The following is a 14760-nucleotide window of genomic DNA, read 5'->3' as shown; positions in this document are numbered from 1 at the left end:
AGTTGTATGCATCTATTCGTAACAAGATGGAGGAGATGCAACACCACAACATGTCGTGGATCGAAGTTCAGTTCCTCAAGAAGGCTGTCGACGTTCTCTGTTTGTGTCGGCAGACACTCATGTATACCTATGTCTTTGCTTTCTACTTGATGAAAAATAACCAATCCATTATCTTTGAGGTGAGCTCAATGTATACCTATGTCTTTGCTTTCTACGTGATAAAAATTACCAATCCATTATTGTTAGGTGAGCCCAAGTTATACCTATGTCTTTGCTTTCTACGTGATGAAAAATAACCAATCCATTATCTTTGAGGTGAGCTCAGTGTATTCCTTTGTCTTTGCTTTCTACTTGATAAAATAACCAATCCATTATTGTTAGGTGAGCTCAAGTTATACCTATATCTTTGCTTTCTACTTGATAAAATAACCAATCCATTATTGTTAGGTGAGCTCAATGTATACCTTTGTCTTTGCTTTCTACTTGCTAAAATAACCAATCCATTATTGTTATGTGAGCTGAATGTATATCTTTGTCTTTGCTTTCTACTTGATAAAATAACCTATCCATTATTGTTAGGTGAGCTCAATGTATATCTTTGTCTTTGCTTTCTACTTGATAAAATAACCTATCCATTATTGTTAGGTGAGCTCAATGTATATCTTTGTCTTTGCTTCTACTTTATGAAAAATAACCACTCTATTGTCTTTAAGATGCACTTGTACATAGTGGCCATGTGTTTAAATTCTCCTACCCACCAACTCCCATCCTCGTGACATGATGTATATTGGATCATATTTAATATTTTAACGACAAATTTAAATTGGGTTAACATTTTCCCAAAATTTATAATTTGAGATTTGAACTGGGATTTTCTATTGTTGCTGTCTTCAATATTTACAGGATAACCAAAAAGACTTAGAGAATGCAACCGAACAGCTGTCAGAGTATCTGGAACGGGATATCTCCTCAGAAATGCTAGCAGACATCAAACAGAAAGTGCAAGATAAATATAGGTAACATTTTAATTGTCATGTTTCAGCTGGAAATATTTGCCTACTTATTTTGAACAAGTTTAAAGGGACAGACCCTAGTTTCAGCTCATGAAAATTAACACGACATTTAGTTAATCTACAAACCTGTAAACCATTTGGATAAAGTTACAATAGAGTGAAACATGAGTCTGTGTCTTTGACATGGTGAAACACCCTCTAAAACTCGACTAAAACTCGACTCCATAATTGCTATCTCTCGGACGCACGTGCATTTTTTAAAATATTAAAAATGCATTTTGTGATATTAAAAACACCAGGATGACCAAAAACACCGCAAATGTACGGAAATGGATAATCTAAATAATAAAATCTAAGTAAAGTATGATTTCAGTTATCAAAAATCGCTCTAATAGTCAAAAATATGCCGTAGTGTTTGCAGCCATTGTGAAATGTTTCTGACTAATTACATATTAAACACTTTTTTTTATTGTGTCTTATAGAATGAATAATTCCGGTTTTGCTGAATTCCATTTGAGAATTTGTTATATTTAATTTTTCCCTGTTATCAAAATTAGGTCTTGCTACACAGTTTACTTCTGGGTAATTAGTTCATGTTGTGGTTCACATTATTGCTTCTAGCAACTGGGGAAGAATTAAAGCGAATTGAATTTATCTCTGGCAAGCCCTCTGGCTGGAAATTGCCCATGTTATTTTGTGATATTGCGCATTAACTTTTTGGCAAATAGGTGTACAGCAGAACAGGTGGTCGGTGTGAATCGGTTTATACACCAGCTGTTCAGACCGATACTACAGCAAGATGTGGTCAAATAGCAAAAAACAGACGGAAATGTTCTCAATTTTGGAATGAAAATAAATGCTTATACAGTATATGTTCTCCATGGTATATATTGTTGGTGCCAACGAGAAACCCCTTCTCTTAGCCATCTTCATTTGAAAATGGACAAGTTAACATGGATTTCAATGGCGGATGACATCTGTGTAGTGGAACAATAGTATAATGCTTTGGGTTTTTTAAACAGTGTGGGATGAATTTACAAAATCTGTTTTTCTTAAACGAAAATGTTTAAGCAGTGTAAATATATGTAGTTACACATGTGCAAGCATTGCTAATGTATGTAGTTACACATGTGTAAGCATTGCTAATGTATGTAGTTACATGTGTGTAAGCATTGCTAATGCATATAGTTACACATGTGTAAGCATTGCTAATGTATGTAGTTACACATGTGTAAGCATTGCTAATGTATGTAGTTACACATGTGTAAGCATTGCTAATGTATGTAGTTACACGTGTAAGCATTGCTAATGTATGTAGTCACACATGTGTAAGCATTGCTAATGTATGTAGTTAACACATGTGTAAGCATTGCTAATGTATGTAGTTACACATGTGTAAGCATTGCTAATGTATGTAGTTACATATGTGTAAGCATTGCTAATGTATGTAGTTACACATGTGTAAGCATTGCTAATGTATGTAGTTACACGTGTAAGCATTGCTAATGTATGTAGTTACACATGTGTAAGCATTGCTAATGTATGTAGTTAACACGTGTAAGCATTGCTAATGTATGTAGTTACACATGTGTAAGCATTGCTAATGTATGTAGTTAAGTGATGCGTGTGTAAGTATTGCTAAAGTATATAGTTACATGTGTGTAAGCATTGCTAATGTATGTAGTTACATGTGTGTAAGCATTGCTAATGTATGTAGTTACACATGTGTAAGCATTGCTAATGTATGTAGTTACACGTGTAAGCATTGCTAATGTATGTAGTTACACATGTGTAAGTATTGCTAATGTATGTAGTTAACACGTGTAAGCATTGCTAATGTATGTAGTTACACATGTGTAAGCATTGCTAATGTATGTAGTTAACACGTGTAAGCATTGCTAATGTATGTAGTTACACATGTGTAAGCATTGCTAATGTATGTAGTTAAGTGATGCGTGTGTAAGTATTGCTAAAGTATATAGTTACATGTGTGTAAGCATTGCTAATGTATGTAGTTACATGTGTGTAAGCATTGCTAATGTATGTAGTTACACGTGTAAGCATTGCTAATGTATGTAGTTACACGTGTAAGCATTGCTAATGTATGTAGTTACACATGTGTAAGCATTGCTAATGTATGTAGTTAACACACGTGTAAGCATTGCTAATGTATGTAGTTACACATGTGTAAGCATTGCTAATGTATGTAGTTAAGTGATGCGTGTGTAAGTATTGCTAAAGTATATAGTTACATGTGTGTAAGCATTGCTAATGTATGTAGTTACATGTGTGTAAGCATTGCTAATGTATGTAGTTACACATGTGTAAGCATTGCTAATGTATGTAGTTACACGTGTAAGCATTGCTAATGTATGTAGTTACACATGTGTAAGTATTGCTAATGTATGTAGTTAACACGTGTAAGCATTGCTAATGTATGTAGTTACACATGTGTAAGCATTGCTAATGTATGTAGTTACACATGTGTAAGCATTGCTAATGTATGTAGTTAACACACGTGTAAGCATTGCTAATGTATGTAGTTACACATGTGTAAGCATTGCTAATGTATGTAGTTAAGTGATGCGTGTGTAAGTATTGCTAAAGTATATAGTTACATGTGTGTAAGCATTGCTAATGTATGTAGTTACATGTGTGTAAGCATTGCTAATGTATGTAGTTATATGTGTATAAGCATTATTATTGTATGTAGTTACATATGTGTAAGCATTATTATTGTATGTAGTTACATATGTGTAAGCATTATTATTGTATGTAGTTATATGTATGAAAGCATTGTTATTGTATGTAGTTACACACTTGTGAGACAAAAATAGATGTAAATCCATCCCTGTATGTTTGTATTTTAATTTCAGGTATTGTGAGAGTAGAAGAAAGGTGCTACTAGACCACGTTCACGAAGGGTATGAGAAAGAGTTGTGGGAGTATATCCAGGAGATATGACAGCCACCGCTAGATTCTTTCTTCAGTCGTTCGGAGCCGCACCTCGGCTCTTTGTTCTGTCATTCTGTGTTCCATGGGACGGCCTGGCTTTAACCCCAGCACTGCTAACATGTAAAATGACAAAGCCCCATCCATAATGGTGTGCGTTGTTTGCAAATATTTGCCATACTTAATCAAATTCAGGAAGCTTGAGTTACGAGTGGAACATGTTTTTCCTGGGTTTTTTTTTTTATTATCCAATCAAGCCATGTTACTGTATTAATATTGAAAAGCATGTATTTTATTTAAGCATGTATGTTTTATTTCGGATAAAACTGATAGCGATGGTAATATGTTCCTAAAGTGAAATTTTGTTATTTTTGTTTGTTTAACGAGCTATGAACCAGTGCTTATTTAAAGACTTGTTTAAGTGTATATGAAATACTTACAATCCTTTTCACAATTAGTTATGTTATCTGATATGACACTAACAAACAGCACACCAAAACAAACATGTTTTAATAACATTGTAAAATGTTAAAGAGCTCTAGTATAGCCCAAGTTTGTTTTGGATGGAAAACGGAAATGAAATCAAAAGGAGTTAAAAAAGTAGTTTTTCTGATCTGCATTGGGGGTTTTATGTGTACAATTATTGTGTTTTTCGGGCTGCAGTGAAGTGATTTAAGTGGCCATGTTCACAATTAGTGCTGCTCTTGCAATAATTACGATGATGGCTCACTCCATGAGAGAAACAATAACAAAAACTTGATGGGTTTAATTTACAAGGCCTGTTTTCGTCTTGTCCACATGATTAAACACCTGTGTTTCAGAAAAACACGTTTCATAAATTTGGCTTAATACAGGCTTCTGAGAATTGAAAATCTGTGTGACCCATTTATCAGTTACGCAGAAATAAATCCATGTCACCCATTTAGTTTTTTGCGTAACCTGTTTTATCCATGTAAATGGTGCTAGAAATTTTGCGCATACGAAAAATAGTTGTTTTTTTTCTCACAAAATTATACTTGCGCAATTTGCAATTTTCACAGGCATGCAACATGTTAAACGTTCATTGTCTTATTGAATAATTTCAGTACTTTCCAACTCAACTCTTGTGTAAGCATTAAAAAAACCTCAAAACATCTTACTTGTTATTTCACTTAGAAAGAAAGATCACTGTTGTTTAAAACAATTAAAGGTTTCTTTAGGATTTACTCCCATTGCCCTCCCCTCCTTATTTGCAAGAGGCAGAATATACTCCTGTTTTTATTATTAACATATAACTGCCAGAGTAAGCAAAATGATGACTAAAAAGTGCAAAACCTCAGTTAACACTGATCATGTTATGCTTGTAAAATGTTTAAAGTTTAAAACTGTCTGGTTTTGTCTTATAGTGGTCTCATTAAGTTTTTACTCTACATTTTATGACATGTTAGTTGCTGGTTTTTTAGTATTGTATCATAACTACACTTTGCCAGTTGAGAGTTTTTACACTGCCCTACACATTGTTAACTTGACTTATCTGGCATATATCTTTGATGTAATAAAATGTAACAAAGGAGTCTTATTTAAAAGATGGCATCTATCTCAGGGTGTATACTGTTGCGAATAAAAAGTATGTTTTATTACAAATTTGCCATAAAGCTAATTAGAAAGTTGTGTACATTGTTTGTAGATGTGCCACCATTTTTGCTGTTTTGCCAAATGAAACTTGAATTTGCTGTCAATCTGCTCATCAGATTTATCTAATTGCTGCTACTTTAAATCCTGCTCTCTCTGGTTGGTTGTGTCATAAATATATTATCTATTTAAAAGATGGCTGCATGCTGGCAGTGTAATTAATCAAAATATTGGGGTGTTATGTGGCCTCATGAAATGGAATGATGCAAGTTGATTTTGTAGATACTTTGTAGATTTCATTAATGTCAGGCAATTGAAGTGACATATTATCTGGTAAATAAATATGTATATGAAACATTATCTCGTTTATTTTGTTTATCAGAAGGAGCGGTGCATTTGACAGTGGGCACATATTTCTAGTCTGTTTGGAATACTAAAGTAGATATTTTAAAACTCAAATGATGAGATGACAAAAGTGAGTGCCCCTTATCGCCAGATAAGTCAGGTATTTTAGTATGGTTTAATGATTGGAAAATGTACATGTTTCCATCTTGTATTAAGGCAGTCAGTTGTTAAGTTTTGCTACTCGCACAGTAACCATCGAGAAATATGTTAGGAATGAATCTTAAATTGTTTGTTTTCAGATGTAATTTTGATGCCATTTTGAAAATATACTTGTCACAAGTTGCTAGGAACTGTCATAATGATCATTTTTAAAATGCTCAATTCTCTTGTATTCAGAATTGATTTAATTATGTTTTGTACCAAATAGATTTTAACAACAAAAAAAAAAAAAAAAATTGTTCACGCTTTTTCCCCATATAAAGTTGAAGCACACTATAGTGGCAGCACACCTCAGCTATCTAGATTGCATAAGCTTACGAGATGGGGGCAGGGGTGGGGGGGAGGCAACCACCCCCAAGTGCTGGAGAAAAACCTCAAATTTGGGCAAACATTATAGATATTCGGATAAAATGTGCTAACCTGAGACCTTTTCACCATGTATTTTCATCATTCTACCCTCAAAATTAGTTGTATTCCATGTAAAAATGCATTGTGATTCAGTTGCAACCATATATAGCTTTTTGGCAGTAATTCTAATACGAATAAATTTTGTTATTCAGATTTAGGCATTTTCATTTAATTTGAGCAAAAGCCAGCCTGCCTCTTCCCCCCCCCCCCCCCCCCCCTACACAAATGGGAGCCAGTACACCTATCCTGGATTGTCTGACCAGAACATTAATTGGTGGTTAGTGAGAAAAAAGGGTACGTAGTGGCTTTGCACATTCCTTCTGAGCAATTAAAACAAGACTGTAGTGGGATATGGACCCACCAACTGCCAGCCTTGAGCCATATGACAAGCACTTGGATAAGTTAAAGAGCACTAACAACATTAATTCATGCTTAAGTTACGACACTGACAGTTTTGGGAATCGGTTGTAATTTCACTATTGATTATCAGTTATCGGAATGTACATACCAATCAATGTTGGATTATACAATCGGTTAAAATTCTAAATACTTTAGGAAGACTTGAATTATTGGGACTTTGCACCTTTGGTCATGTTCACTGGGATAAATCCTACAAATCGCCAATATTACATTTAAAATACCTATTCAATATCCATTTTCTTTACGGACACATGAAAACAAACCCAAACTCCAGAATATTTGCATTCAATTTCATCATCTAAAGTATAGGAACAATTCCAGTCAAAATTTTCTTGACAATTGATTATGGAATTTTATAATCGATCTCCACTTGGGATATGTCCAACTGTTTTAATTTTGTTATAATTAATGACTAAAACATTACTTACTGTCGACTGTTTATTAATTAGGGGATAATACCACTGTTTGGTTGTTAACTATAACACTTTAACACAGAATGTTGGGATGAGACGAAGATTTATGGGGTGTTCTTCTTTGACAGTTGGGGGTGGTTTGCAAGAAGCAGGCAGTCCTATTTACAGAATGAAATAAGGTGGATAATTTTGAGCTTGACAGCTGTAGTTGCTAATAATTGTTGCTTACTAATGAACACCCTGCAATTAATTCCACTGATTATCAGCAGAGCTGAGATTTAAATCTATTGGTTATTAGCTGAACTGAGATTTCAATCTATTGGTTATGAGTGGAGCCGAGATCTAAATCCATTGGTTACTAGCTGAGCTTAGATTTCAATCTATTGGTTACTAGCTGAGCTGAGATTTCAATCTATTGGGTTTACTAGCTGAGCTGAGATCTTAATATGTTGGTTACTAGCTGACCTGATATTTCAATCTATAGGTTACTAGCTGACTTGAGATTCCAATCTGTTGGTTACAAGCTGAGCTGAGATCTTAATATGTTGGTTACTAGCTGACCTGATATTTCAATCTATATGTTACTAGCTGAGCTGAGATCTAAATCTGTTGGTTAGTAGCTGACTTGAGATTCCAATCTGTTGGTTACTAGCTGAGCTGAGATCTAAATCTGTTGGTTACTAGCTGAGCTGAAATTTAAATCTGTTGGTTATTAGCTGACCTGATATTTTAATCTATAGGTTACTAGCTGAGCTGAGATCTAAATCTGTTGGTTACTAGCTGAGCTGAGATTTCAGTCTGTTGGTTACTAGCTGACCTGATATTTCAATCTATAATAGGTTACTAGCTGAGCTGACATCTACATGTAAATCTGTTGGTTACTAGCTGAGCTGAGATTTCAATCTGTTGGTTACTAGCTGAGCTGAGATATAAATCTGTTGGTTACTAGCTGAGCTGACATCTAAATCTGTGGTTTCTAGCTGAGTGGAGATTTCAATCTGTTGGTTACTAGCTGAGCTGAGATCTAAATCTGTTGGTTACTAGCTGAGCTGAGATTTCAATCTGTTGGTTACTAGCTGAGCTGAGATCTAAATCTGTTGGTTACTAGCTGAGCTGAGATTTCAATCTGTTGGTTACTAGCTGAGTGGAGATTTCAATCTGTTGGTTACTGGCTGAGCTGAGATTTCAATCTGTTTGTTACTAGCCAATACTGAGGTAACAACAAAGTTAGAAATACCTGTTATCCTGTGTTTACACAAATGGTCTAGACAACACTTACATACAGGTAAAGATAATCAAATCCATGTTAAACAGTTGCCAAATGTAGCATCAAAAGGTGGCCTTTTTAGATAGGTGTCTGCTTAATGCAAGTCAGTCTGTACTAGATAATTGGGAAGAAAAAAAGAAAGGAAAAAAAACCCCTCTCCCCTGTATTTGAATGTAAATGGAGGCAGGACATAACCCAATGGTAAAGCGCTTGCTTGATGTGCAGTCATTCTGAGATTGACCCCTTTCTGTGGGCTCATTGAGCCATTTCTCGTTCCAGCCGGTGCACCACAACGGGTATACCAAAGGTCTTGATATGTACTATCCTGTCTGGGATAGTACGTATAAAAGATACTTTTGCTACTAATTGAAAAATATAGCTGGTTTCCTTTCAAAGACTATATGTCAAAATTACCAAATGTGTGACATCCACTAGCCGATGATTAATAAATCAATGTGCTCTAGTGGTGGTGTTATAACAAAAACAAACATTTTGAATGTAAATAATAGTTAAAAATAAAGAGTCGTGACCGAAGGTTTTAGAATTCTTTTGGTAGATGTCATACTTATTAAGTATTTTTGTAATTATGCTGACTAAAATCTTTGTTTTTGTTTACAGTTTTCAAAATAAGCACTTGTCTGTTTGTCCTGACAAGTTCAGACAAGCAAAATGTACCTCAGTCTTTGTCCAGTGGACAAGTAAAAAATTTCAATGCAGTTTAATTTTTAGCAATCAAAAATACGGTCCTTGTACTTGAATAAAATAAAACATTTATTTGGACAAGTGAAAATATTGCTGGATAAGTAGATTTCTTGATGTACTTGTCCGGTAGACAAATGAAAAATTTGGCTTATTTCTATCGCTGGTTTATGCAGGGCTGGATTTAGACCTTGAGGGGCCCAGGGCAGGGACCTGGGGCACTTCAGGTTCGGGGGGCCCCTCGACATAGAAATTAAATTACATGACATAAAAAAAATGAACTAATTTTATAATTATTACATTTTTTTTAATAAAGGAAGTCCTTAGTCTGGGGGGCCCCTCTGGCAGGGGAGCCCGGGGCAATTGTCCCCATTGCTCTCTTATAAATCTGGCACTGGGTTTATGATTCATATACCACTGTTAAAGATAAATAGCTCTGCGATCCTGTTTTTCTCTCTGTGAATTGTTACACAAAGAATAACTAGTTAATGATGTAGGATATCAGTTTTATCCTGTGATTGGGAAATTCTGCGAGGCTTGCAATTTGGCCTGATTATCTTTACCTGTTATTAATTATTATTTTTATCCTGCTATCAGTAAAAATTGAGGTAAAAAGCTAATATTTCTGCTATTTTACCTACATTGTACGGTGACCTTGAAGTCAAATGAATGCTTTTCCAATGTATCTATGCATGTGACGTCGCACAAGCATTTTAATTGGTTCTCTACCTTGATGGTGACTACAAAAAGAGTTAATTAACTACCTGTAAACATCAACACTTTACACGGAACTCGCCTAAACATGTAATTGTCTTCTAATTTTATATTACGCAATGTGGAAGCAAATGTCAGTTGTCAGTATTTTCATTTTGATTTTCTGGCATCATTCTACATTCGGAGGTATGGCCTAGCCCAGTGATAAAGCACTCTCATGATGAGTGGTCAGTCTGGGATCTATCCCCGTTGGTGGGCCCCATTGTGCTTTTTCTCGTTCCAGCCAGTGTACTACAACTGGTATATCAAAGGCTGTGGTATGTGCTACGCTGTCTATGGGATGGTGCATATAAAATATCCCTTGTTACTAATGGAAAAAAATATAATGGGTTTCCTCACTAAGGCTATATGTCAAAATTACTGAATGTTTGACATCCAATAGCTGATGATTAACAAATCAATGTGCTCTAGTTGTGTTGTTAAACAAAACAAATGTTAACTTTTCATTCTACATACTTAATAAACTCAATTTCTTTACAAATTGTGGCAACTGCAAACTAGTTAAGTTTCTGCCTAAAGTTTTATTTCATTACATCATATATGTTAAATATACATATATAAAAAATTTACATATATATAATAAGTCTATATAATTAAATATATTTATTAATCATTTTAATCAATTGTTAGGAATTTTATGCCACACTACAAACATGTCTGGTAACAATCTTAACGATATTAAAATGGGAGAAAATTGTGAAAACCACAGAATGTTGTATGGTTTTTATTCAGATAAGGTATTTATTTATAGCTTAACTTTATTATAAAGTAATGTTAAAACCAGACACACACACACACACCCTCAAAAAAAAAAAAAAATGTTTTGCCAAGTTGTCGTCATTATGTATATTTTGATTTCCAGTAAAGGCTATTTCAATTTTATTTTAAAGAATCATTGAAAATTCTGCATTAAATTGCTTTTTGGCTGGTTGGGGGAGGGGTGGTGGTGACAAGAGTTAATTCCCTTGAATAGCGACATATAATGATAAAGAATGACGTCATGTATGAAAATGTTGTCAATTTTGTTTTCAAATAAAGTTTAGAACCTTTAATAAAGGTATTTTGTAAGATACTCTTAAGGCACCACTTACATAAAAGCAGAAGCAGGAATAACACTTTACTTATTATTGGTAATATAAAGTATACTGTAAAATAGATTAAAACTGTAGTTTTCATAGTTACATGTAACAATTTTATTATAAAATTAACCTTACAACTCACTTTCTTAATCAGTTTTGCTTGTCTGTGGTGCTATGATTTTGATAGATATATATGCAGACATTAAAAACAATTGGTTTGGAAATCATGGTATTTTCTCTCTCTTTTTTCTCTTGATGTATTGTTGGTACACTGAATGGAATTTGGCATGTATGAATCTCACTTCATGACTGCAGGCCAAAACAGTCTAAGTGTGACCAATATAAATTTGTCTGTAATATAATCCATTGCACTGATCCCTATTTTGTTTAGGTACATGTCTGTAGTACTCTATTACCATAGGAGGGGCAGGATGTAACCCAGTCGTAAAGCATTCACTTGATGCACAGTCGGTCTGGGATCGATCCCCATCGGTGGGCCCATTGGGCTATTTCTTGCTCCAGCCAATGCACCATGACTGCTATATCAAAGGCCATGGTATGTGCTATCCTGTCTGTGGGATGGTGCATATAAAAGATCCCTTGCTGCTAATCAAAAAGAGTAGCCCATGAAGTGGAGACAGCAGGTTTCCTGTCTCAATATCTATGTGGTTCTTAACCATATGTCGGACGCCATATAACCGTAAATAAAATGTGTTGAGTGCGTTGTTAAATAAAAACATTTCCTTCTATTACCATATGAAGAGCTTGTTTCCAAAACCTGATATATCCATTAATGTCATTTGGAGAATACCAACCTCGGGTGGTGTCATGGTTAAGCCATCAGAGATAAGGCTGGTAGGTACTGGGTTCACAGCCTGGTACCGGCTCCCACCCAGAGCGAGTTTTAACAACTCGATGGTTAGGTGTAAGACCACTATACCCTCTTCTTTCTCACTAACTCACTGTCCTGAACAGACAGCTCAGATAGCTGAGGTGTGTGCCCAGGACAGCATGCTTGAACTTTAATTGGATATAAGCGCAAAAATAAGCTGAAATGAGTGAATTAATGAATTTTGAGAAAATATTTTTTTGTTGGATCATCACACATTTACATTCTGTTTTAATGGACATGGAATGCATTTTGATGAAAACTCTAGTGTTGTATTGCTAGCTGAGTTATATTCAGTATACCTTAACTCCAACTCCAACTCCAAAATTTGGAAATTGGTGTACCGGTATATTGAATTTTGGAACTGAACTCTGCATATTAAAGTAGGTCGGCATTTAGTTACTGTTAGTGATATGTAGGAATATTAGTCATTCAAGTGTAGCATTTAGATACAGGACCTTTTCATGGCTAACAGTTTCAAATCAACATTCACTTTTCAGTAGGCTCTTGGTTAAATGTTATGTGTAATTAATGTGTAGCTGGGTGTAGCCTAAACCATGTTTTAACCATGACATTTTGTATGTACTGATTTGGAGGAGTCGTCAGATATATTTGTTTTTATGTAATAGAAACTGTAAATGTCAAATTGAGATCCAGGGCCACGTTCCATGAAGCGATCTCAGTACTAAGATCATCATAAGTGCATAAGGTAGTCATGTACTTAAGGTGATCATAGTATTAGTAAACACAACTTGTGGGGCATACACATACTGTTATTTTATTAATGGATAACATTGATAATTTTGTAGATTTCAAAACAGCCTTTTGTCATATGTAATACAGTAATATATATATATATATATATATATATATATATATATATATATATATATATATATATATATATATATATATACATACACATATATATATACACACTATTACACATGTATGGATATGGTTATATCCGAAGTAGTGGTGGAAATGGGTGTTAATAACTCTGTACACACTTGGGGATGATGAGGAAAGGGTAGGAAAATGTTAAATATTTATGTATTAGAAAAATTACAGGAATATTTATTTAATGCTACTTCAGCACGTTTTAAGCTCTGGCTATTTTGGTGTCTTAATTAACATTTGATTTTTTGGACACATGGTTTAGATTATAAGAACACCAAGAGATCTGTTATATGCACTTGTATAATGCTTAGGTTATGTTCCCATTGACCAAAGTGTGCAATAAATATGTATAACTGCACACGTTTTTAAAACCCATCTCTCACTGAGCCAAATTTTCTTATCACATCATGGAATGTCACTTAGGGGAGTGGCACAATTCAGATAACACATACACTAATATCCTTGGTTATTACACACATTCAATGTTTTGATTGACAGCAAATCGACCTTCATGCTGTCACACTCAAGACTATCGGCTGTCGGTCAAAACATCAAAAGTGTGCAATAACTATGCATACCTTCAGTAAGTTTAGGCAGTCCATAGAAATGACAGCACATACACACACAGCACATCTTTTAATATACCAATCATGGGGAACCTGTCGGGTGCGGATCCAGGTTTTTTTTAATAGAGGGGGCCCAAAAGCCGTTCTTGTTTTTGAAAATAGAATTTAAAGGTCCTTGACAGATGGTCGGGATAAGTTTGCATTTTTGGTGTATTGTGTAATATATATTGTTCGACCAAAAATGGGGAGGGGGGAGGGCTGGGCCCCTTGGGCCCCCGCCTGAATCTGCACCTGCTGGTTGGGATGTTGCGGGTAGGGGAGGGACTTTAATTCTTAATTTTTAATACATTGCACCTTTTAGGTCATTATACAAACTGCCCATCATTGAAGATCAATGACAAAGTTGAACTACTCTATATACATGTATGCAGATGAAACAAAGTGCTCATTATACCAAGTGGTTGTTAAACAAGGTGTCCTTTATAAATAGGTGGTTGTTATATAATGTGCCCTTAATAGGAGGGTTGACGGTATTTTCATTGTTATTAACTTGCTCGTGTGATAATTATGTACTCTTGGATTGTTACTGTTAGGTCACTGATGGATTGTTTTATCAATGTCTTTGTTTATCTTATTGTTATTGCCAGGAATTTATATAGTGGCGGTCATCCATATTTGGGGGGTGAGGGGGGCACCAATACTATGTATCTATCGGAGCTGAAACAATTCCAGCTTTTAATCATTTGTACACGTAGTTTTTCCAGGTTTTCCTCTATTTGTTGACATTTTTCCATACAAAACATGAGATATAGTTTCGGCCGATACTTTGCATACATTCTGAATGGGGGCTGCCGTTTTAGACACAACCCTAACCATAGGGAAATCTCAGTACCAATATTAAAATTTAATTATTTTTTATTTTTTTCCTTTTTTTCACTTTTTTTTGTCACTTGTTTTTATTTCTGGTCTTATTCAGGTTACGTGAAATCTCAATACCCTACTACCAATATTTTTTATAATTCACTTTTGTCTCTGGTATAAGTTACAGGATGACAGGCAAATATAAAAGGTGATGGAGGGAAGGTGGAAAGAGGTGTGATTGGGGAGGGGTTGCTTAGCCCTTCCATCTGGCTACACGTCTAGTTTTTTTTCTTTCTATATTTAATACCTGTGTCATATAAATGATTAGCTACACCTTGGCCTGT

General features: G+C 34.8%; 1 protein-coding gene across 1 annotated transcript in view; it reads left to right on the top strand.

The window, feature by feature from the left end:
• The window catches only part of LOC121385443 (E3 ubiquitin-protein ligase arih1-like), a 34096-nt gene extending 28165 nt beyond the window's left edge, over nucleotides 1-5931 (top strand). The window contains exons 12-14 of the mRNA XM_041516129.1: nucleotides 3-179; nucleotides 904-1016; nucleotides 3890-5931. Of these exons, the coding sequence (XP_041372063.1) occupies nucleotides 3-179; nucleotides 904-1016; nucleotides 3890-3977 (378 nt within the window). The 3' untranslated portion in view covers nucleotides 3978-5931. The remainder of the gene's footprint in view (nucleotides 1-2; nucleotides 180-903; nucleotides 1017-3889) is intronic.
• The last annotated feature ends 8829 nt before the right edge of the window (nucleotides 5932-14760 follow it).

This window comes from Gigantopelta aegis, chromosome 2 (assembly GCF_016097555.1).
Source record: "Gigantopelta aegis isolate Gae_Host chromosome 2, Gae_host_genome, whole genome shotgun sequence".
NCBI classification, from domain to species: Eukaryota; Metazoa; Mollusca; class Gastropoda; order Neomphalida; family Peltospiridae; genus Gigantopelta; species Gigantopelta aegis.
The sequence above is the reverse complement of the archived record's forward strand: the minus strand, read 5'-3'. Positions and strand labels throughout refer to the sequence as shown.